The sequence below is a fragment of the Hyperolius riggenbachi genome, chromosome 5 (genome assembly GCF_040937935.1).
Source record: "Hyperolius riggenbachi isolate aHypRig1 chromosome 5, aHypRig1.pri, whole genome shotgun sequence".
Taxonomy (NCBI): Eukaryota; Metazoa; Chordata; class Amphibia; order Anura; family Hyperoliidae; genus Hyperolius; species Hyperolius riggenbachi.
In genome coordinates this window covers 396,090,621-396,116,446 of record NC_090650.1, presented here as the reverse complement: position 1 = coordinate 396,116,446, position 25,826 = coordinate 396,090,621, and the positions used below count along the sequence as shown (strand labels likewise).

Sequence of the window (25,826 nt, the reverse complement as noted above, 5' to 3'; positions counted from 1 at the left end):
AAGTGAGAGGGATATGGAGGCTGCCATATTTATTTTCATTCTAATCAATATCAGTTGCTTAGCTGTCCCGCTGATAGACCCTGAACAAGCATGCAGCAGATCAGGTGTTTCTAACATTATTGTCAGATCTGACAAGATTAGCTGCATGCTCATTTCTGGAGTGATTCAGACACTACTGCAGCCAAATAGATCAGCAGGACTGCCAGGCAACTGGTATGGTTTAAAAGGAAATAAATATGGCAGCCTCCATATCCTTATTGCTTCAATTGTCCTTTAAAAACCTTAAAGCATGAAGTACTATAACTTTAATTACGTTAATTTAGTTACGTAATTGTCACCCAAAACAATACACAAAAATTGGAGGCCTGTTTGTTGTAGTTTTGACATCTGGCAGACTGGACACCACGTGTGCAGATGTGAAAGAGGAAAGATCACATCATCAACAAAAAGGCCTGTCAGCACGAGAAGACCCAGGACCCGGGGGAGGGAGCTGGGCTGGAATCTCTGGACACGGTTCAATCCAAAGCAAACAATGAACTGTACTCTATGGCCCTCACAAGGAGCAATGCTGCGCACAAGCAATCTGACAGTCACTATAGATCGTATGTTAGCACGTCGCATTATGCATGTATGACTTTTCTAGGACATCCTGCACATACAGGCCTGTACTCCACTACCTAGCTAGAAATGAAAGGATATTGGAGTGGTCATTAATAATCCTTAAAGCGGAAATACACTCTTGATTAACGGAATAAAAACCAGTTTTCCTACCCATACAATTATCACACCAGTCTTTATACAAAAGTAATGTAATTTGTGTAAAAATCACAAGTCACACAGATCACAGTACAGCACTCTCAGAAGCTGCCATGGCTTGGGTAGGTTTTACAATATTAAGCTAAATGTGAATGATGCTTGCACACAGAACCTTTTTGCTGTGTATACTTTAGTGTTATCCAGGCCCGGCCCTAGACTTTTTGCCGCCTGAGGCAATTTTCAGTGAAATCGCCGCCCCCCCCCCCTCCCCCCAAGCCGTTGTTGTGGGGGGCCGCCCGAGCTGGAGGGGATAGCGGGCAGGAAGGGGGTATTGGGCCTAGCGGCGGGGAGGGGGGTCGGACCCCCACCTCCCTCGCCTGGGTCCCCCGTCCTCCGCTCCCCTCCAGCTTTAAAAAGGTCCGTGCTGTGGCTGCAGCTATTCGTAAGAGGCAACGGGCGGGGATTACTCACCTCTTCCTCGTTCCAGGCCAGCGTGCGCTCCACTGACGTCACTTCCTGCGGCGTAGCCATTAGCAATTCCTCCTTTGCCGGACACCATCTACTCCACCAGTTTGCCGGATTCTGTCCCGGCAATATGAAAGGAAGGGGAGGGGTTCCTCCAATAAATGTAAAATATTTTATATTTGTCATCATGCAGCTGAAAAAGGCTGCTATTTATTATTATTATAATTTAGAAAATAGATTTTATTTCTGAAATCTTTTATTTTTAATTTGGGTCCACTTTAAGTAAATCAGGTGGAGCACGCCCCCTTTCTGGTACCTGGAATGCATCATCCATGCTATTTACAGTTCAAGGTAGAAGGCACAGGCTGAATCCGTCTGAGAACGTTGCCGCCTATAACACAGACAACCAGTAGTGCAGGATAGGGACAGTATATGGGCTTCTCCTGACCAGTTATTTTACTAATGATCTGACATTAGATAATCAAGGAAATTATAGAGACAAAAAACTCTGGAACGGAGATTGAGGGAGCAGGGAAACTGTTGTGCCTGGAGTGGAACTGCCACAGTGAGCCTGATGTGAGGTGACAATGTACCTGCAGGGGTCCACGTTCCTGGACGGAGAAGAAGAGCCAAGGCCAGAGCTTTTCCTCTCTTTGGTTGTTCCAAGGTTCTTAGGCGGCTGGACTCCCACCATGGAACTGACTCGCAGGAGGAGGGCGACAAACAGCTGTTGGTAGAGCTCCTGGGCGGCGGGGGCGGACTCTGGCTGTGACAGCACTTCTCGGAGTGCACAGGTGGCCTGAAAAGAAAAAAGTAGGAGACACAGGGGGGCCACAATAAGCACATTGTAAAGCAACAACCAACACAAGTTCAGCTTATTGCTATGCATTTATCTGTACCAGTGTTCCCCAACCCAACTTTACAGAACACATGGATCAGTGCCTATGGAAGAAGAGGAGATTGCTGCCAGGGATTGTGGAGAATAAAGGTCCGTACACACGCCGGACTGGAGGCAACGACGGGTCCGTCGTCACCTCCCGCTGGGTGGGCGTTCCAACGACAGTCCGGCGTGTGTACGCACTGTCGGCGGACTGATACGGCTGTTTCTGAGCGATCCGCCCGGCGGATCGCTCAGAAACAGCCGTATCAGTCCGCCGACAGTGCGTACATACGCCGGACTGTCGTTGGAATGCCCACCTAGCGGGAGGTGACTACGGACCCGTCGTTGCCTCTAGTCCGGCGTGTGTACGGACCTTAAGGCAGGGAAGCCGCGAGGTGTTGGTGAAGGATCCCACATGCCAGTGACGCCGCAGGGGAGTAATTGCAATAACTGGACAAGCCTGACTTGTCCGATACTAACTATTTTTTTTAGGACGAGTTAGGCTCGTCCATAACGCTGGGGAGGTTAATAAAGCAATTTTTTTGCTTTCCTGGAGGCTATTCTAATAAAAAAAACAGCAACCTACATACGGTATATCATAAGTGTAAACTATACTTTGTTATGAGAGTGTAAGCAATTTTTACGATTTATAAGATCCCACATATTTTCTTCTCAAGTTATGTTTGAAACCATGCACGTTCCAGTCCTTCATTGTGTCAAGAGATGGAATACGACAAAGATGACAGACAAGGACCCAGAGCTGTTTCTACCAGACTCTTTAGTCCTCATCCTAATGGGAGGAGCTGACATAAGAGCTGATGCCTTCCTTGCCAGAGAGCAAACTCCAGCCCCCATTCAGAAAGGATGAAATCTGGCATAAAAACAAGTCCCATCAATAAACGGACCGCATACCGACAATTAGTAAGGCGCTACAAAAAGTGTGTGTGTGTGTGTGTGTGTGTGTGTGTGTGTGTGTGTGTGTGTGTGTGTGTGTGTGTGTGTGTGTGTGTGTGTGTGTGTGTGTGTGTGTGTCTGATAATAACTTCTGTAAAAAATCGTTCTGTTTTCATATCAGCAGCTAGAAACACATGACCTATGAAGACGTGAATTTTAGGATTACTGTAGCAGTTGGGTGGAGAGGAAGCCCAGACAGCATTAGCGCATCTCCTTTGAACTGGAAGAGGTTTTAGGTTTGGAGACTGTCAGGCTGGTAAGAGTGTAATTAAAGAGTTTTGTTAAAGTTGACTGATGCTTTTGTCAGCAGGGTGATAAGCTCAGGAAGACCTGATGGTAAAGAGCTGAGAGCTAAAAAGCTAATTACTCTGCCCGGATTTTGTAATCTTGTAACTGTAATATGATGCATTTGATACCAAAAAAAAAAAAAAACAATCACCAAGGCGTCACAGGGAGAAGCCCCTGCAATTTCCGATGGGCTCAAAGCAGAATGTGCCGCAAGCCTGGCGATCCCTTGGTATTTAATGTCCCCTATGCAGGGTAGTGTAACAGTGGCACTGGAGAAGTATCTGGTTTGTCGTCTTCAGGGCAGGTGCCCGTGGTCACTCCCCTCTGCCCTGGTTTTCTCGCATGTTGTGTGATGTCATCAAAACGCGGGTAGACACAGAAGCAGAATGGAGGGAGCGTGACAGACAGCTGCATTGAAGAGGAAAACAGATCAGATATTGAAGTATTGAAGTAGGCATACTTACTCCTCTGGCACCAGAGGTGAGGTATGGTGGCTGATTGTTAAACTGCCAATTATGGATGGGCACCCTGGCAGTATGGACCATAGTCTATGGGGAATGTGTGGGGGAGCCCATTAAAGTGTGGCTGTAGTTTTTTCAGTGCTTTCAAACACCCAATCAGGGACACAAGCAATCTTTAGTAAGGTGGCCACACACAGTCCACACTGACCAGAACACTCAGGACAGAGTTGTGCTCCACCCACAATTGTGAGGGGAATGACTGACCAGACTCTGCTCCACCCCAGGCAGAGACAATAACAGAGTGGATGGGTCTGGTTTATGTATCGGGAGATGAAGAACAGAGGAAGCAGCACAGAAGGATTTTGGGTGACGGGATGTCGGGATAAAACAGACCAGTGGAAGAACAAGTCTCACATTTCACAACTGAGATCTCCTGTCAATGCAGACTCCCACTCACAGCTGTGCGGAGACCCTCTACCCGACATTAACCCCTCACACACCTACCTGACTGCACTATCCGGTCACTAATCCTCATCAGCCTCTGTGCTGCATTAACCCTTTACAGACCTGACTGGCATCCTGTGCTGCATTAACTCTTCACACACCTGACATTCTGTGATGCATTAACCCTTCCAACCCTTGACTGGCATTCTATTCTGCATTAACCTTTCACACACCTGATATACTGTGCTGCATTAACCCTTCACGCCCCTGACTGGCATTCTGTGCTGCATGAGCCCTTCATGAATCATCAGCCTCTGTGCTGCATTAATAATTCACCAAACAGCACTGCCTCCTATAGTGCATTAACCCTTCTCCAACCCATACCATCTCCTCCTGTTGTATTAACTATCCACATTTCCCTCTAGGCATTGCATGGTGGTTTAGGGGCCCCCGGCCAGTGAGAGAGACCTGGGGCCCCTAGCTGTCGTGCGATCCAGTGTTTGTGATTTTACATTTCTTTTTTTGCAGCTTCCAGGATGCGGTTGACAGGTGAGTGGTTAGGGAGGGGACTGTGTGGGAGATGCCTACACGCGGCGGTCCCTGTAAAAGATGTAATCAACGATTACGTCCAACCGAAGCCTCCCACCTGAATGCTAATTAATGCAATTCCTGCTAGATTTAGTACAGCAGGCAAAGGGTGTATGACCGTACAAGTGATTGGCTGACTGGCGCCTGCTGACCAGATAAAGGTAGGAAATTGCTTGAACTGGTAGTGAGCAATTGTGTGTGTTGCAGTTAGCATTCAGTTTAGAGGCAGTGGGGGTGAAGTCCCTGGTAGTGAGAGTTCCAGGGCTCGCCCACATTTCCCTCTAGGTATCGCATGGTGGTTTAGGGGCCCCCGGCCAGTGAGAAAGACTGGGGCCCCTAGCTGTCGTGCGAACCAGTGTTTGTGATTTTGTATTAACTATCCACAGATAGGATTTGCCCAGTGAGGTTTTTAGCATTAACACATATCTGATGTAATTAATACATTGTAAAGATACTTGTTTAAATTTGTTTAAAAAAAAAAAAATAAAAAAAAAATTGTCAGCCTACAGGAATAGAGTCTGAAGAAGATTTACTAGCTGAAAGTAAACCCCACACACCTATAAAGCTTTTAGCCAGTAACAATAGAAGACTTTTCAGAATTCTCTTATCACAGCCTGTGTGAAGGAAATACAGAAGGAAGAGACTCTCCTGCGCTACCCTCTTACTCAGTATGGGCTATGATGGCGTAAAGGTGCTGCTCCTGGTTGCTGGGTGGTGCCAGTGACCTGAGTGAAACAGTAGAAGAGACAAGAGCGCTCCTTTGGTGCAATACTTTTCTTTACTTAAAATTCCACGCATACAAATTACACTTACAGTGTGTTAAAAACAGAAGCGCATCTCAGGCCTGCCAGCCGTCCTCTCCTACCCTGTGTTTGGCCAAAACAACAGGTGCGGTGTGTCCCGACGCGGAGCTGGATTCGGTGGGCGGGGCTTGGTCACGCTGGAGCCGTCTGACGTCACGACGCGTTTCGGCGCTAACCACGCCTTCGTCAGGTGACGTGACGGCGTGTACGGCTCTATTTTATACTAGGGCAAATTTCCCCGTTCACTTAGAGTGACATAAGCAGTCACTCCCCTTGTTCCTCCCATATCGGGTAGTATAAAATAGAGCCGTACACGCCGTCACGTCACCTGACGAAGGCGTGGTTAGCGCCGAAACGCGTCGTGACGTCAGACGGCTCCAGCGTGACCAAGCCCCGCCCACCGAATCCAGCTCCGCGTCGGGACACACCGCACCTGTTGTTTTGGCCAAACACAGGGTAGGAGAGGACGGCTGGCAGGCCTGAGATGCGCTTCTGTTTTTAACACACTGTTAGGGCCTGTACACACTGAAAAACGCAGGCAAAAACGCAAGCGCATGCGTTTTTAAAGTGCCTGTAGTTTTAAAAACGCATGCGCTTTTGCCTGCGTTTTTTGTGCGTTTGCGTTTTTCTTGTAATTGCTGATTGGCTAAAGAATCCTTTGTTTTTTTTTTTAGTTTACATTTCAACAGGAATCAGGAGATTGCAGAGTCTTCTGGGATACTGACTTCTGAAAAACGCAGGCAAAAACGCAAGCGCATGCGTTTTTAATGCGTTTTTCATGCGCTGCGCTTAAAAAAGCGCAGCAGGCACTGCGTTTGCGTTTTTTAAAAAACGCATCGCACCAGTGTGTACAAGTCATCACGATTTTCATTCTTTTTCAAAAGACCTTGCGTTTTTAAAAACGCATGCGTTTTTAAAAACGCAACGCAAGCGCAGCAGTGTGTACAGGCCCTAAGTGTAATTTGTATGCGTGGAATTTTAAGTAAAGAAAAGTATTGCACCAAAGGAGCGCTCTTGTCTCTTCTACTGTGTGAAGGAAATGCCTTGTGTATCAGAGCCCTGCTTCATGAGTCAACAATACCAGGACTGCACTATGTAGATAGGTGCCACTTCCCAGTCACAGAGGAAGGATTTACTGTTTCTTTCTGCCCTGTCTACCCACCAGTGACGCAGCTAGATATAATGGGGCCCCATAGCAAAACGTTCATGAGGCCCTCAGATGTAGGCACTCTTGAGTAATGCCACAGGCCCCTACTTTATGGATAAAAGTTATTTGGCAATTGACATTCTTATGCAATCTACATTGCTTATAGTCCATGGTTTGAGGCAAAGTCAGAGGGTGGATAAACAGAAGATAGTTAATAATGCATACATGAAGTACCATCTGGGCCCCCTCTGCTCCAGGGCCCCATAGCATCTGCTATGGCTATTACTACGCCACTGCCACACACACACTCTGCTTTCTCACAGATCACATGAGAACAGCTGAGAGATTTTTCAACTACAGAAAAAGGATCTGAAGAGAAGGACTTTATTCCGTTCTTTGATGCTTACTGCCCACCATTCAGAATGAGCTCTTCCTGGCTGTAATCTTCTGACTGTTTACTTTAGAAGTGGTGAAGCAGAGATACAGAAACAAGGCACACAGAGCTGCAGCTGATGAGTTATTTACGCACTCTCTTGATGCTACATCTCTGCTTTCTGTCATTCTGAAGACATTTCGGTCACATGATTACAGCCTGTAAGGACTGTTTCTGTATGCTGGATGTGCTGGATACAGTCCTCCATAGTAATGCCCACTGTGAAATCTGTTCCCTGTAAATGTCATATTTTCTTCACATCAGAAATAAAAAGATGAAAAGCCTTTGTATTGCCAATTGCCAGTGATTCCTAGAAATATATGTAGCATTTAGAATTTTAGTTAACTTTGATAGTTATCCTTTAAGCCCTGTACACACGTATGAGGAATGCATCTTTGTATAGATCCTTTCCAGGTAGTGCTTTTGTAAAAAAAAAAAAATGAAATGCTGAGAATCCCCTGTGATGAAATGGGCTAGTCAAAATTCTGTTGGTTCTACCAGATTTCCACTAACTACTGTAAGTGACTGCAAAATGGGAGAAAAGTAATTTTACTCTGCAACATTTGTATATGTTAAAATGTATTTTAAATGTTACAATTTTTCACGATAGTGGTCCTTTAATGCAACTCCAACCACTTGGACAGCATGCATGGGGAATGCCATCCAAAGGGACTCTAACAGCCATCAAAACTTGTTCTAAAAACTTGCCCCACTTAAAGTGTACCAAAACTGTGGAAAAAAAGAAGAACGGATACTCGCCTGGGGCTTCATCCAGTAGCATAAACCCATCCTCCCACAGTTTGCCGTTCAGCCGCGATCAGCCCTGGTAACTGGCTCAGTCGGGTTCAGTCCGGGTCTTCTGCGCATACGCAGACCTCCCGCGCATGCGCAATAGACCCAGATTGGGCCCAACTGAACCAATTACCGGGGCTGATCACAGCAGAACGGCAGACCGCGGGAGGATGGCGTGGAACACAAATGGGTTTATGCTACTGGAGAAAGCCGAGAGTGAGTATCAATTCTTTTTTCCACAGCTCTGGTTTACTTTAAGTAAAAAATAAATAAATAAATAATGCAGTTACTCTATGCTGTACATGATCGTCAGCAATTCCTCCCCTTTACAAAAAGTGCAATAATTGCAGTCTCTGTACCTGCTACAATGCTCTCCCCGCATATTCTACAGTAGTGAACCTAATAACCTAGACAGGAAGTGAGAGGAAAGGAGCCTCATCAGGGTCAGAGACAGACAGACGTAAAAAGATCACCGAGGGCTGAAAGCTGAACCTTCCAGGTTGTTTTTGTTTCTGGCAATGGTCTCAAAGAGTAACATCTGAATGGGTCAACCTGGCGGCTGTCCCTCATCTAAGATTATTGGACAGCTTCAGGCTGGAAACCTGCCACGTTTTAGCAAGATGTTCCTCCAGGTATCCCAGACAACGGCCTAAGAAGAAGTGACATCAGTACCGACCCAGCCACAGCTTTAGGGATTGTCACCCGAAGCCTTATTTTATCTCTCCTGAACGTAACACCTAGCAGGCAATGGTAACGGCAGACAGTCTGTAATATGAATGCCTCGTCTGCAGGGAGTTGGCTTTTCTGAAAATACTGGCGGCCGAACCTTCGTCCCTTTTGTTTCATCTCTATAGTTACCTTTGCAGTCACTTGAGTTGACATCTGCTTCAGTGTAAAGGTGGCCACACACCATACAATTTTTTAAATATCTGTTCAATTTAAGAATTGCAATAAATTTTTACCACACACCTATGTTCAATTTTTCCCCAATTATGATAAAAAATGATTGGAAACTGACAAAATTGCAAGGGTGTGTATATTAATAAATTGACAATCGAACACACACCGTACGATCTTTAGAAAGATTGAAGAAAAATATCTGGCATTCCGGATCGATAAAAATCGAAGAAAACGGGAAATCTGATCGGATTTTTCAGTCGAATGAAAAAATAAAAAGCTATCAATATTTTCGGGAGTTACGATCGTTTTTATCGAATTGCCGTAAAATCGGATCATTTTATTGTATCGTGTGTGGCCACCTTTACACAGATGGACGGGATGAATCCTGGAGTATGAAATCAGACTGGCAGATCTTTGTACAGCTCATGTTACCTGTTATTTCAGGATATAATTATTACCTAAAGGACAACTGACCTGAGAGTTACGGAGGCTGCCATATTTATTTCCTTTTAAACAATGCATATTGCCTGGCTGTCCTGCTGATCCTCTGCCTCTAATACTTTTAGTCATTCCTTTGACTGCATTTGTTGCTTGTTTGTCTTAGGTACAGGGTTCAAAATTTGCTACAATTTACCTTCAAGTGAGCAAGAAAAATTTTGCAAGTCTGAATGGGCCCCAAGCTACTTCATTTTTCTCTTTTTATTTTCTTTAACAGTTTTATCAAACCTCTTTCCCCGCTCCTTTGGAGGGGTGTACCCAGGCCTTCTGGGGCCATGCCACCATTAGGACCAATGGCCCTTTCACACTAAGGCCCATATGCAATTTTCTGAGTTTTCTCCTAGGAGATAATTTTTCATCTTCTCTTTAAAGTAACTTTAAAGCATTTACAAATTTAAAAAAGTACCAAAAAAGTAAGTGACAAGTTAACAAAATTATTTTGAGTATTTTCTTGCTTGCTCATCGTTTAAAATGAATTTTATGACAAAGTTTGAAAAAAATCACCTAGGAGAAAACTCAGGAGAAAAGGTAAATTGCATATGGGCCTAAGTGTGCTACCGCATCCAGCACTTCCCGGGCACCCGAGTGGAGTCGGGTTTATACATCTCCACCTGCTTCTAGTGGTTGGTTGCCCTGCTTGCAACCTCCCGTTGTGAGCACTAACCTCTTTTGAATGATATCCATCTCCTGTATGTGACATTGCACTATTGACAAGACACAGAACATTTATATTGCGCTTTTTCTCCTGGTGGACTCAAAGTTCCAGAGCTGCAGGCACTAGGCTGTGCTCAATAGGCAGTAGCAGTGTTCGGAAGTCTTGCCCAAGGTCTCCTTACTGAACAGGAAGATTTGTCAGAGCCCTTAGGTTGCTGCATCTCATTATAGTAAACTCCGTCCCCAGGGCCCGACCATACGCCTGAATACATATACAATGTATGACCAATCCTGAAAAGTAAACTACTTGGCCAGGTCCCTTGGAGTTTACTATATAGGGATTCTACTGTATTAACAGGCCAGATATACCCACCGGCTCAAACTCAATTAACCCTTATCTGTGCTTTTTCTTTTAGGTCTTTTTCACATTGCGTTCCAATCGTGCTAGCGTTCTGAGTTTTTTTACTTTTTTTTTGTTTGTGATTCCCAGCGATTTCTGTGCATTGGGCATTTTTGGTAAGAGTTTTTGCAAGCACTTTTTTGGGCGTTTTGCGATTTTTAAGTGTCCTAGGCCTTATTGTTAAAGGGAAAAGGACCTAAAAATCCCGGAAACACTTCACATTTAAATTGACAAGGAAAAACCGCCCACGAAATCGCTGGCAAAAGCGCTTTTCCTATACCTCCCATTATCACAAAATCGGCCCGAAAATAGTCAATGCAGCGCTTTGCAGATCGGAAAGCGAACGGAACGCCCCAATCTGAATTAGCGCATAGTAGGAAAGCATGGTGTAAGTGCTTTCAGGGTGATTTTAAAAAAATCGCCAGCGCTTAAAAATATGAAAAAGCGCATCTAGTGTGAATGAGCCCTTAGGGTGTCCTTTCACCCGCCACACCTACATAACCTGGTGTACTTTAGGAAACCTCAGCCAAGGAGACAACACAGCACCCATTCTCCGAACAGAGGAAGAGATTCAAAAACACATCTACCAAAGACAGAGGTCTAGGAAAATTCGACCCCTGTAGACAGTGGTGTAGCTATAATTCATTGGAACCCCCATCCAAACTTTGATGTAGTCATAAGACAAGTGTGGCCATCATGATCTTCCCACCCATAACAAGTGTAGCCACAAAAACACCTGATCTGCAGTATAGCCCCCCGTATTGGAGGAAGGGAAGGCCCCCCCACAGCTTCGTCCCCCCTGTGATCGCCGGGGCTGCTCACCTCTATTTATGCCCTTGACTGCAGGGTACCTGAATATGGAGGAATGTGGGTTTTTGTATACTTTTTTTTTCTTTTAAAACAGAAAACTGCAACACCAATTAAATTCCCCCAAAAATAAAACCTATAGTGTAACTGAGAAAAGGTTACCATACTTGGCCTTGGACATGCAGCTACTCTCCCTTTGGACAGGCCGTGCTGCGGAGGAAGCATGTTGGGACCGGCACCGCGGCTCTTAAACCGCGTACAATAATTCATGTACAAAAGAAGCGCCAGCCTGTCTCACACCGCACAGCCTGATGAGCAGGGGAGGAACAAGTGCCAACTGTTTTTGCAAAGGATGGAAAAATAGATAAAACCTCCCAGAATAATTTTTGCAGGACTTGGGTGGCACCACAGAGATCTTCTAATAAGCCCTCATTCTGCTCCTCTCACAGAAAGCCTTCAGGACGATGACACAGATATCCCCTCACTGGGATCTGAGCTCGGAAGCCGCTGCCACTCGGCTATGAGAAGAAAAGGGGAGCCGGCAGAGGGGGGGTGAACACCTGGAGGGGAGGGGAGGAAATCCAGCCAGGGATTAACTGGAAGAGGGGAAAAAAGCCTCCAGACCTCACTCCAGACTTGCCTCTGGTCCAGCGTGGAGGAAATGAAGATGTGTTACAGCTGCTCCGTCTGGAATGAGGCTCCCGTTCAGAATTGACGGCCAGCTCTCCCGGAAAATGGGGGACGGAGGGGAGAGGGCCAGCAGGGACTGGGGAGGGAGGCGGGAGAGCCCAGATCAGAATACAGCGGTGGAAATATTGATCGGGGGAAGTGAGGGAACAACAGGGAAGTGTAACAGCTACCCATAGACCTAGATTATGTTCAGATTCAGCAGAAGGAATGGTCAGATAGGGAAAGGATTATATGTTTATGGGGGCGCCTGGGGTCACTGCAGAAAATTGCAGGGCTTCAACGAAATAGTCTACATCATTGAATTAACCTACATTCCCCTGATTTTTCTGTCCAACGAATTATCCATCATCGAGCCAACATACGTTACACTTACTTGCCAGTTTCCTACTCTCACGCTTTTCTTGTCTTTTGCCTAACACTAACCTCCCCTCTCTTGTGCCCAACACTAACTTTCCCCTCCTAGTGCCTAACACTAACCTTCCCTCTCTTGTGCCCAACACTAACCTTTTTTTTTTTGCCTATGTAGGCTGGTTCGACGATGCGTAGGCTGAAATGCTGGCGCACCAAACATTAACCTATCCCTCCTAGTGCCTAACCACCTCCTAAGGCAAAAACATGAACCTTCCCTCTCCTATGCCTAACACTATCCTCTTTATGCATGTTGGCTGATTCAACGCATAGCCATTCACCAGAACAATCACATGCCGTCAGATCTGCTAATATTCAAAGCAGAAATCCTGCAAACGACATATGATGACTTCAGACAATACAGATGTGTGGCTGCGCAAGGCCACTTATACAATACAAGTGGAGATTCTGTCCTCCGATGATCACCAAGGGCCCTTTTCCACAACGATGCAATCAAGTTTTAAACTACCATGATTGAGCCACAATCCATCCGGGATACGCTACGATTGTCGTGCGGTTGAATGACTGCTTCACAGGGAAAATTCCATAGCAGCGCGATTGCTATGTGATTTCTACGCTCTTATACTTTGTACAGGAGTGCAAATGATGCAATAGGCTGGCGATTGCGATTCAGGGGGGGAAAAAAAAAAAAAAAAAAAAAACGCACTTGTGGAACTGCAAGACCTCGATTTGCCTATTAATCATGGTGTTGTTGGGATCCTCAAAATGCTAGCAATCTGATTTTTTGATTGGATTGCATTAAGGGCTGTTTTCTACAACTGTAATAGCATTTTGTGATCCGTTTCAGATAGCTTGTGGATTGCAAAGTGCTAGGTGCTGCCATGAAAATTAAGCAGAAACGCTTTCATTAGTGACCAGTATAGAACAGAGGTGCCAAAAAGTATAAAAACAGTAATTAAAAATGCTTAGGAGGCAGTGGTGGACTTACCTCCTGCAAGCAGATCCAAGAGACTGTATTATTCACTAACAAAGTATTTATTTGGTATACTCCAGGGAGTTCGCAACACATTTCACAGGCTTTGTACCCACTTCTTCAGGCAATAAACAATAGGAGCATACAACAGCAATTGGTCAGGGAAACACCTGGTGGAGGGGGATACCCCTTTCTATTTCTACTATCCACAGAGAGCTACTTCTTAATCCTGAGTGAGGACAGGACAATCTCCTCACCTGCCTATACAGTGGTTGCTTGGAGGTAACCCTGGTTTGTGAGTATAAAATTGTAGTCTGTCATTGCTTCACCTGTTCAATAACCTACTACTCTATTTTGGGCTCTCGGTTTCTCTTTTGCATATACCTGTACGAGCTTTCATTAGTGCAATGTGACTGCAGACAGATTTTACCTAATCGCATACATTTTGCATACATTTGCGCTTGTGTATAAAAGCAATCACGGTTTGACACTTGTCTGCCAAAGGCCCCCCCTGCACACTGCAAATCGGATTTGCAATACAGATTTTCCCTGGATGCCATCAAAAGAAAAACGCAGCAAAAAACACAGCATGGAGTAACGATTGAAAATCGCAAATTGGACTCGCATGTAAAATAACGTCAAAATCACAAATCAGAATCGAAATCGCATGTAGTGTGCAAGAGGCCTAACAGTGTGCGCTGGGGACACCGGGAGTCGCCGACTCCAACAATCTCTGCCTCTCCGAGATTAACCCTTGGTGGTCAGCACTACAGTTCTGCAGAATCTCATCCACTCCTTTTCTAGATCAATGTTCTTCATGTGCAACATTTATATGCATTTACACTTCTCACTCTCTCCAATGGGTCAGTACAAAAAAAAAAAAAAAAAAAAGTTAATGGGCAGACAATGGCTAAGCAGTTAGCATTTTGTCTTTGCAGCACTGCAGTGCTGGTGAGGACATGGTCTGTGAGGAGATTTCATGTTCTCTTATCTGTAGGCATTTTTTTCCGCATGCTCTCTGGTTTCCTCTGCACGCTCCGGGCGATTCCTCCCCATCCAAAAAACATATTTGGGCTAACTTGAAAAACTGTTATCAGGGCACCTAACTCAAAAAAGCTTGAGAACCACTGGTCTAGGCCAACATGAGCTACGGTAACTCAAATTGCTGTAAAAGTTTCCAATTCTCAAGGAGACATAGGAAAAATGCCACACCAGCTCTTGCGGGGAAAAAAATCCATTATAACAGCCACCATTTGCGCCAAAGCAGGCAGATTTGGGCACACGGAAGCGCCTAAAACAGTTGCGGGCCCTGGGGCATGGCGATATGCAAATTGCAGAATTACATCTCGGGTATGGAGCCTAAATCTACTTTGCCGAAAATCGTGGCGATTCTGGGCATCCAAATTTACATTCTTTGATGCAAATCAAAGTTTTGCGGCGGGGGGAGGTAATTTAAGGTTAGGAGGGGGTTGGGGTTAGGCATTGGTAGAGGGAGGTCTTAGGGTCAGGCACTGGTAGAGGGAGGTCTTAGGGTCAGGCACTGGTAGAGGGAGGTCTTAGGGTTAGGAATCAGTAGAGATAGGTCTTAGGGTCAGGCATCGGCAGAGGGAGATCTTAGGGTCAGGCACTGGTAGAGGGAGGTCTTCGGGTCAGGCATCGGTAGAGGGAGCTCTTAGGGTCAGGCACTGGTAGAGGGAGGTCTTAGGGTTAGGAATCAGTAGAGAGAGGTCTAAGGGATAGGCATCGGTAGAGGGAGGTGTCAGGGTTAGTTATCAGTAGAGGGAGGTCTTAGGGTTAGGCATCAGTAGAGGGAGTTCTTAGGGTTAGGCATTAGTAGAGGGAGTTCTAGGGGTTGGGCATCTGTAGAGGTAGGGTTCTGAGTGAGAATAGGGTTAGGTTAAAACATAGTAAAATATTGGTAAAGATTATCAATATTCTACTATTGAAATTAAGCAGTAGAATATCAGTAATTTCACAGGTTTTCTTTTAGCGGCTTTTTTACATGTACGCCCCCTCAGGGGGCCACATCAGAACATAATGGGGTTAATTAAAAGTTAAGAAGGTAGTGCTTGTGCATCTGCTGTCTTGTATACAGCGACTGCAGTGAGAACTTATTTTGCACTAAATCTATCCTGGATAAATTGAAAAACTCAAGCATGTCACTGCAGTGACAGAAGCTCTAAATCACTAACCTCTCAGTGATCCTCACTATATGATGATTTGACTCAAGTGAGGGTTGAAAACTTTTAGCACACTTTAAAAGATAATCCGTTCCAGGTTTGCCCAATAACTCCCGTTTTCCAGTGTCATCCAACCACAGCAGTGAACTTTAATAAGAGGAATCTTTATGAGCTGCTGTCAGTACATAATGAACATGCTTGTCCTGCTGGTCCTCTGACCTTCACTCACTGTCATAGCACAGGAACATGCAGCCGATTTATACCCCTAATAGCAGACAGGGCAAGTTTGAAGTGTCTGCTCATGATACTTTGTTAAAAAGAAAAACTGGCTTAATGGTGACTTTTGCCACAAGTCGTTTGACCAGGCCATTTAGAAACAAAAAAAATGAAACTTCAATACTTCAATTTCCCACTGTACCAAGGAGAATAAGAATGTTAGCTCACAAGACGGGAAGCGACAGTTCTCCATTGCGATTGAGGGGTCTGATCAGTGAAACCCAGCAACAAATATCCTCCCCACCCATCGCCAGCCTCAACAAATCTATTGATTTTACTCCTGAGTCCCTAAGGGCCCCCAAGCCTCTGTCTCCCCTTAAAAAATTACAATTGCCGGGTCACTGGGTACCATGACATGCAGCGACTTAAAGATATACCGCAACCAAGAATTGAACTTCATCCCAATCCGTAGCAGATACCCCCTTTCCCATGAGAAATCTTTTCCTTTTCTCAAACGGATCATAAGGGGGCTCTGTATGGCTGATATTGTGGTGAAACCCCTCCCCCAGTGTGATGTCAGGACCATGATCCTGTTGCATTGTGAAAAATAACAGCGGTTTCCAACTGCCAAAAAAAAGCAAGCAGCATCTCCTTCCACTGACATCACCTGCCAGCAGTAAAAGTGTCGCCATAGGATAAATGTCAGAATGTAAATCAGGGAGAGAAAAGATTTCACAATGGACAATCACTGACTAAATCATCCAATATAATAATAGGCAAGTCACATGTCACAGGGGCGGGAGGGAGACCTAGAGCAGGTTATATAAGCCAGAGCTTAGGTCTACTAGTTTATACACAATTATTGTAAAAATTAAGCACTTTGTTTTATTACATTATTTCCACTGGAGTTCCTCTTTAAGTTGTGGTGCTGGTGAGCGGCAGGGAGGCAATACTTAACTTGATTTCATATTGGTCCGGTTGCCACGATTTCCTCCACCTCGCCTTCCTCCTGTCTTTCTGGTGGTGAGACACACGCACTGCGGACGGCCACAGCGGTGTTCTCCCTGTCGTAGCAGGCATGTGACATCACGTCAGTATGTCCATGCCTGTGAGGAGGAAAGAGGTGCTGCCTAGGTTGCCTTGTCAATGATCTTTATCTCTTTCAAAAAGAAGAGAAGACAGAGAGCCCAATATAGTGTAGTATGTATTGGAATTTGGGAAAATGGAGGTAAGTAATCAATAATACTCACAAACCAGGGTTACCCGATTAGGCAACCACTGTAAATGCAGGTGGGGAGATTAAGAGCTGTCTCCACTCAGGATTAAGACGTCGCTCTCTGTAGATTGGAAAGAAGGGGGTATATCACCCCTCCACCCGGGGTGGACACAGGTATCGCAGGAAATAAACAGAGGCGCCAACAGGATAAAATAAGCTAAAATTTCTAAAAATGCTAGGGAGGCAGTGGTGGACGTACCTCCCTGAAGCAGATAAGAAACTGTCAATTTTCAAAAGTTTAAATTTATTCAAATATTCCAGAAAACAAAGCAACACGTTTCGCAGGTATATTCCCGCTTCCTCAGGCAATAACAAGTAGGAGTATCTAACAGTGATATGTCATGACAGCGCCATGTGCCTCTGTGACAGAGGCGCTAGGCGTTGTCATGACATATCACAGTTAGATACTACTACTTGTTATTGCCTGAGGAAGCGGGAATATACCTGCAAAACGCGTTGCTTTGTTCTTGTTTTCTGGAGTACGTGAATAAATTTAAACTTTTGAAAATTGACAGTTTCACGTCTGCTTCAGGGAGGTACGTCCACCACTGCCTCCCTAGCATTTTTAGAATTTTTAGCTTATTTTATCCTGTTCGCGCCTCTGTTTATTTCCTGCTCTCTTTCAAAGAGTACTTAGCAGGAGGGAACAATCCCTGAGAACAGCTTGCATAGTAGAAAGAAATTACACTGTCAAGAGTGCGTGGCAGGAGGGAATATGTTCATCAGAGAGTGCACGTCAGGAGGAAACGGCTCTTTCAGAGAGTGCACGTCAGGAGGAAACGGCTCTTTCAGAGAGTGCACGTCAGGAGGAAACGGCTCTTTCAGAGAGTGCACGTCAGGAGGAAACGGCTCTTTCAGAGAGTGCATGGCAGGAGGAAACGGGTCCCTTGGGGAGAAGGTGGCAACAGGGAACTACTTCAAGACAGCATCTGAAACTGAGTACTCACCTGATGACCCAGGAAGATGGATTCCAGGATAGTTTCTTGACAACGAGCATTCCATGATCCATCGCCCTGCGGGCGGGTACACGTTACCCGTGAATGGGAAGTTAAGCAACCGCAGTAGTTTGTGCGGAGTCGTCGGGTATCTTAAAGATCCGGTTCACCGTGAGAGTCATTATCGCCCCATGTCGACAAATGTTCACATAGCTGCATGCATGTACCCACGTTACGAGATTGCAGAAACAATCACTCGTTGCCAGAAAAATAGTCATAAAAATGGCGTAGTGGGTATGGGCCTTAATGATTCTTTATTCTCTCGAGTGCATGGTAACAGGAGGGAATGACTTTGCAGAGCAGCATATGACAGAACAGAATGACTCCCTCTAGTGTGTGGTGGGACAAAAGTCATCTCTTGGTGAAAGTTTGGCATTAGGAGGGACGCTCACCCCTGAAGAAGTATGTTAATGATCATGAGATTTACTCACTGTGAGTGGCAGGAGGGTTGCCACGCGGTTTGACACAGAGCTCAGTATTGAGGTCTTGCTCTCTTTATACGGGACGTCACCTGTCATCTTCCCCAGCAGAATTTCCAGTACCTGAGAGGTGAGGGAAGGATCCGTGGACAGCGCCCTCCACAGGGTGCACATCTCACTGCGGGAACATGAAGAAGCATTAGAAAGAATACAAAGGAGAGTATTAAATTATATACTTCTCCACCTCTCATTGTCCTGCATCTGTGCCTATTTGCTGTCACTAATCACTGTCCAATAACCATCCCTATAGGATACCAGAGCCGAAAGCCGACACTGAAGCTGTAGTGGGTAGGAGGTAATAAATACTCACCGCACCTTCCATTCCCCTCAGTTCCCCACTGCTCTTCTCTGGCCAGTCCTGTTCACCTGGGCGACTCCAAACCCAGACATACTGGGCCGCACATGCGCAGTATGTCTGCTCCCCTGTGACCGCATAGTGATGTCACAGCGTAAGCACTGATTGGAGACATGTGGGAGCGAGCGCAGCTCCTGTCCTGTGCGGAACGGACATGTGCGGGGAGAAGAACGGACATGCGCGGCGCAGTATGTCAGGGTTTGAGTCGCCCAGGAGAATGCGACTGACCAGAGAAGAGCAGTGGGGGACGAAGGTGAACAGGAGGTGCAGCAGTATTTGATTATTGCCCCCTACAGCTTCAGTTTTTACCAGAGCCTTTCAGCTCTGCTCTCCTTTAAGCCTGGTAGACACCATGCAATTTCTCTGCAGGTAGATTGGTCGAAAGGATTATTTCCGAGAGGTCCAATTTGATTTCCGGCCGTTGTTTTGATCACTTCTAGTGATGGTCAAAGAGAGGCAATTAATTTCAAATTGATGCAGTACTATGCAAATTTTGTATGCAAATGTATGCAGTTTGAACATGAACCAATCAAATCCTGCTGAGGTTAAATTTGACTGGTCCATTTTCAAGCTGCATACATAATTTGCATAATCCTGCATCAACTCAAAATTATTTACATCTCACTGACCATCCCTGATCACTTCTATACAAACTCGATGAGAAGAACTATCGGAAATCAGATCAGACCTGTCGGAAAAAAATCGATTCAACCCGTCTAACAGGAAATTGCATGGTGTGTACCAGGGGCACTATTCTCTGATGCCTCCTAACCCTCATTGTCTAGTCATTTCCCCTGCTACAGCAATCCCTCCTTCCCCTCATCCTCGCTGCTGCCACCCTTTGCACAAGTCCTTCCTTGTTTACTAGTTATGATATTAAACAAACTTTGAGATAGAAGAAAGGAGGGGTGTGACCTGATTGAGTACAAACAAGTGTTCATTCAAAATATACAAAACTTTATTAAACATGCTCATTGTTAAAAGATCAACAATAAAATTCCACCATGGTACCCCACCACCCCTCTACAACCGGGCCCACTGTTCCCCAGAACCCAAGCCCTCCCACTCTTACACTCCTAACCACTAGTGTATCTAATGGATCATGTGCACATGATAGATTGATGTGGCTGCGCAGCCTCTGGTCAAAAACCCGTAAAAAAGGGGGGAGGGGGAGGAGGAGCAAAAAAGGGGGGGCGGAAGCAGGTAAGTCCATCCAGTGATTTAGATAATCATTAATGACAAAGTTCAACTTGAAAAAATTTAAGTGTTGCTCATAAACGTGCTCATTGATAATTACTGAATCTTTGCTCCAACCCACATAGGATTCTGCATATAGGTTCATGCACATAGGCCTTTGACATAGCAAAGCAACTCTCCCACGTCTTTACCAGCTTGAATAGCCAACTCAGTATAGCCACTTCAAGAAGCAAACCTGTTGGAGCCCACACAATGTGTGAGGATCAGTTAGTCAAGTTGCAGCAAAGCTTGAAAAGCAAAAGTTCAGCATGCGTAGGTATGGCAAAAAAGACTGGTTTATAGCAGGCAAGGCATTTGCAAAGCAGTCAGTCTGGTAAGATGGCAGCCCAGATGCATATATTCACAGCTTGTCAGCAAATGCGGTGGATGAAGTTTAGCAAAGCAGTGCCCACTGGGCTCTTACTGTATCCTCCAATGGATGCATCCGATGGCTTGTAATGTGGCTCGATCTGGGAGGGCTTCGTGGAGTGCTGCCATGCAAAAGTATGTGGTTGCGTGGAGAGGGAGACCAAAGGCCTGGGTCAAGCGGCACGGGAGAGCGGGGAAGGCACCATCATGGTGGAGGACGGCATCCTCGATCGATTTCGCCGGACTCTGCCGGCTTCTTCAGGAGGCGTGCCCAGCAATGGACGGCATCGCGGCTAAGTGCAAGCCGCCGTCCAACCAGGCCGCCGAACGTGGCATCACCCGCCCCCACCCCAGGGCCGAAAGCGAGCGGCGGGGCAGGCAGACACCATGGGCGCGCCCAATAGCGCGCCCGGAGCGTCCGCCAGGCCCTGCTCCCCCGCACGCAGGCCCCGGGGAGGGGGCGGGAGACGCCACAGCAGCCAGATCAGACAGCGGCAGCAGAAAAGCCGCGGTACGTCCAACGCTCACACATAGGTAAATGTTACACTCAGTTCCCAATCCGAGGAACCCAAAAAGCCACTGACAAGTGGGTATATTCCAAAGATAATAGTGATGATATTACCTGTCGTATGGAATGGGGCTGGCCAGCAGGCTGGAGATCACAGCGTTGACATGCTGTGTTGCCAGGATATAGACTGTCTGGATGGCGGCCTTCTTCACATGCTCCTCTGAGGACTCCTCCAGCTGCTCGTGGACCCGTTCAATGATCTCAGGAACCTGAGAGGAAATATTTCAATGACCCGTCACACTGCTGCAATGCCTCCTCTTACCTGCTTTACCTCAGCATCATACAGCTTTTACTTTCTAACAGTCATTACATTTCTTGATGCTGGGAACACCGTTCTCACCACGGCACTTTGCAACCAAAATTGAAGTATGCAGCTCCTATTTGATGCTGCTTTATGGCCACATCACAGAGGAACAGGGAGGGTAGTTTCACACACCCAAAAAAACTAACAATCAAAACCACGATCACAAATTTTTTTGGCAATTTTGCCACAATTTTTCTCGATCATTCTTAAAGTGGACCTGAAATGAGGGACTAGCAAGTCGGCTTGAAAATATCTGGAATAAGTGGCTTGATACCCCGGAAGTGGCTGATCTTGATCTAATCAGGGATAGACTCTTTGGGAGAGGAGTGGGCCTGTAATTTTTCATGGAAGTACATATTTCTCAACATTTATATTAGTATGTTGAATTTTCTTCTTTCATTACTGTTTTATACGTCTAACCACTTTGCTCCTCTGTGTCTTTTTGACTTTAGCCTGTCTGTTTCCCCTCATCTGTGACTAATCACAGTGTAATTTGATCTCTCAGCTGTGTCAGTTAGCTCCCGAGTAAAGATGTTGGCCCTGTACTACTTCCGGGTAGCTATGACCCGGAGTAGTTCAGCTGTGCTGGGCCGGCGGTGCACGTCCTTGATCGCACGCCTGTTGCCGGGCACTTTCTGCGCATGTGCGTGACGTCATGCTCATGCTCAGAGAGTGGCCGGTAACAGGCGCGCGATTAAAGACGTGCACCGCCGGCCCAGCACAGCTGAACTACTCCGGGTCATAGCGACCCGGAAGTAGCAGCGGCCCATAGGGGTTCGCTGACGAACGGTTCGCATACATCCCTACTCCTGAGCAGAGCAGCTAATTTGTAAACACAGGAGAGAAAAGGGAAACAGAGAGCCCAATATAGTGTAGTTTGTACTGTAAATTATGGAAGTATGAAAGAGTATGATGAATATACTCACAAGTCAGGGTTACCTCCAAGGTAACCACTGCGAAGGCAGGTGAGGAGATTATCCTGTCCCCACTCAGGAATAAGAAGTCGCTCTCTGTAGACAGGAGAAAGGGGTATCCTCCTCCACCAAGGGTGGATAATAAGTTTGTGAAGAGATTACAGAGGCACCCAAAAGGATAAGAACAGATGATAAAAACATTTTAAAATGCTATTGAGGCAGTGGTGGACTTACCTCATACAAGCAGACACTGAAGCTGTCTATTCAAAATAAATACAAAATTTATTTTAAATTTATTAGCATACTCCAAAAAGGTGGTTTGGAGTATGCTAATAAATTTGTATTTATTTTGAATAGACAGTTTCAGTGTCTGCTTGTATGAGGTAAGTCCACCACTGCCTCAATAGCATTTTAAAATGTTTTTATCATCTGTTCTTATCCTTTTGGCGCCTCTGTAATCTCTTCACAAAATTTGTAAACACAGGATGTTAACCCTATGGCTGCTTCCGTGAAAGCAGGAAATAACCACACTGCAGATGCATTGCAGGATTTGCATCAACTGTAACAAAGGAATGTTTTTCTTTAAAGGTTATTATGCTAAGAGGAAGTTCTTAGTTCAGGTCCGCTTTAACGTGTTGCAGTGTGGATGCTCCCATAGGGAGACACTGCACCGGCTGAATCACTGTTGAATTACCTGCGGTGTGAAACAGCCCTTAAGTCGATCTTTTTTTGCCAATGTAACCATTAGTGCAACGGCTAAGTGTGTCCTACTCCAGAGTCCTGGATTCAAAACCCACCAAGGACACAGTACAGCTGATTTACCAACACCACATGAAGACCCAATCACAACACTTGTTTCATTTAACAGATGTCACCTGATTGGCTGTCCTGGGCTACAGCTCTATGTTTTGCACCTACCTAAATGAGAAAAATCAATCCCAACCATGTGTGCATGGAGTTTGTGTGCTCTTGCATTTATATAATGCTGGGAATACACCATGAGATTTTTTGGCAGATAGATGGTTCGATGGATAATTTCCGACATGTCCGATCTGATTTTCAATCGTTTTTCTGATCAATTTCTCATAGAAGTGAATGGAAATTGATCAGAGAAACGATCGGAAAATCGATCGGACAGTAAATCTGCTGAAAAATCTCATCGCGTATTCCCAGCATTATGCTGGGCATACACGGGTCGATTTTGCCGCTCGATCGTTTCGCCTCTCGATTCTGCAGTCAATTCTCTTATCTTCCGCTCGTTTTTCGTATCTTTTTCCATTCACTGCAATCCGGAATCGAGCGGCGAAATGATCGGGTGGGAGATCGGACATGTCGGAAATTATCTATGGAGCCATCTTAATGGCTCAAAATCGAGCCGTGTATTCCTAGCATAAGATACATATATTTGTTCCAAAGTGAAGGGAATTTTTTTTTTTTTTTTAGTATGTGAAGTGAGGTCCGTTCACTACGGTCCGGTAGCTGTCACAGTAGGTAGTAAAAAATGTGTCAGTTCTAAGAGGTTTTGGACTGGTCCATTCCTTCATGGGGGATTCCCAGCATTTACCATTATTTGGATGACAGTGGCACAGTGGGTCCTTGGATGGCAGTGGTACAGCCCAACTGCCAGAATAGTGAGCACATAGGGAGACAGGCTGGCTGACACATCTGTAAAGATCCTTGCTAGGTAGTGCGTTTGTAAACAATAAAGCAATCACTGATAATCCCCAGAGGAGATGGACTAGTCCAAAACATGTAACAGCATCAGATTTTTACTACTGTACTACTACCCACTGTGACAGCGAAAAAAAAAAGTTATCTATAGTGCATCTTACTCTGGGATAAAAAGGTACATAAACATGTATACATATCCATGTATTTAACCCCCTTGGCGGTATGAAAAATACCGCCAGGGGGCAACGCAGCAGTTTAAATTTTTTTTTTTTTTTATAAAATCATGTAGCGAGCCCAGGGCTCGCTACATGATAGCCGCTGCTCAGCGGCATCCCCCCAGCCCCGCTTCGATCGCCTTCGGCGATCTCCGATCAGGAAATCCCGTTCAAAGAACGGGATTTCCTGGAGGGCTTCCCCCCAGCGACGGGGCGGGATGACGTCAGCGACGTCGGGACGTCATTGGGACTCCGGATCCAACGCTCGGCGCTGCCTGGCACTGATTGGCCAGGCAGCGCACGGGGTCTGGGGGGGGCTGCGCGCCGCACCGGATAGCGGCGTTCGAGGCGCGCGGCGGCGGTGATCTGGGTGCTGGCGCAGCTAGCAAAGTGCTAGCTGCGTCCAGCAAAAAAAAAAAATATTTAAATCGGCCCAGCAGGGCCTGAGCGGCACCCTCCGGCGGCTTACCCCGTGTCACACACGGGGTTACCGCTAAGGAGGTTAAAGGAGAACTGTAGTAAAAGGTATATGGAGGCTGCCATATTGATTTCCTTTTAAGCAATACCAGTTGCCTGGCTAACCTACAGATCCTCTACCTCCAGTACTTTTAGCCCTAGACCCTGAACATGCATGCAGCAGATCAGGTGTTTCTGGCATTATTGTCAGATCTGACAAGATTAACTGCATGCTTGCTTCTGGTGTGATTCACACTACTACAGGCAAATAGCTTAGCAGGGCTGCCAGGCAACTGGTATAGCTTAAAAGGAAATCAATATGGCAGCCTCCATATACCGCTCACTACAGTTCTCCTTTAAAATGTTACAATATTTTGCCATAGCCGTTCTTTAACGAGCACCGGACTAAGGTGACCACCGCATGATGTGTATGTGATTGGGGCTTTAGATTGTCTGCTCTGTCAGACACAGGTGTGAATGGTTCTATGGTCTCTGGAAAGATCACTGTGTACAGACACAGCAACTATTGTCTGCTCCTTCAGAGACAGGTGTGAATGGTTCTACAGTATGCTCTCTGGAAATAGTACTGTGTACAGATACAGCAACAATTGTCTGCTCCATCAGAAACCAATGTGAATGGCTGTATGTTCTTTGGAAACAGCACTGTATGACACAGTAAGGATAGTCTGCTTCTTCAGGAATAGGTATGAATGGTTCTTTGTTGTCTGGAAATAGCACTATATGAAGACACAGCTACGCACCTTCGAGAGTAAGATGCTCCCCCGGTCTTTGAGCAGAGAGTTGATCATAACTGTGGCCGCGCGGGAGCAGTTAGTGTCCGGGTCAGAGAGGCTCTCAAAGATTATAAAGAGGAGGCTTGTGAGCTGCTCTGGAGGAAGTCGCTTTCCAATGATCTGTCAGACAGGAAATAAAAATGAAACGGTGTGTAGAGATTCCTCACCAGACAACAAGTAAGAACATAAATCATGCAGCATTGGCAGAAAGTGACCTGGACAAACAAGTCACCATAGAAGTCATACTCACTGAAGCAATGTTATTGCAGGTATGAAACAGGACATTGGAGTCTGGGTTCACCAGACCTTGTCGTAGAGTCCGAAGCTTCTCCACCGATTCCTCCTTGTGATCTGGGGCGAAACCTGAGTATTGGAAATAAGCGTATGGAAGACAAAGAGAATAGAAATAGAGGCTGGTGTGTGGGGAGGACAAATTGGACTAGGCAGATAACAGAAACAAGTGACACAGGAGAAGCTTTACTGGTGGAACTCATAT

At 45.8% G+C, this 25,826-nt stretch overlaps 1 protein-coding gene across 4 annotated transcripts in view; it reads right to left on the bottom strand.

Annotated features, from left to right (window-relative positions):
* The window catches only part of MROH1 (maestro heat like repeat family member 1), a 228,522-nt gene that overhangs the window by 34,593 nt on the left and 168,103 nt on the right, over positions 1–25,826 (bottom strand). For all 4 annotated transcript variants that reach the window (XM_068237842.1, XM_068237840.1, XM_068237843.1 and 1 more), the window contains 5 exons: positions 25,581–25,693; positions 25,298–25,450; positions 21,031–21,185; positions 18,401–18,566; positions 1,815–2,020 (listed from right to left, as the gene is read on the bottom strand). In XM_068237842.1, coding sequence (XP_068093943.1) covers positions 1,815–2,020; positions 18,401–18,566; positions 21,031–21,185; positions 25,298–25,450; positions 25,581–25,693 — 793 coding nt within the window. The remainder of the gene's footprint in view (positions 1–1,814; positions 2,021–18,400; positions 18,567–21,030; positions 21,186–25,297; positions 25,451–25,580; positions 25,694–25,826) is intronic.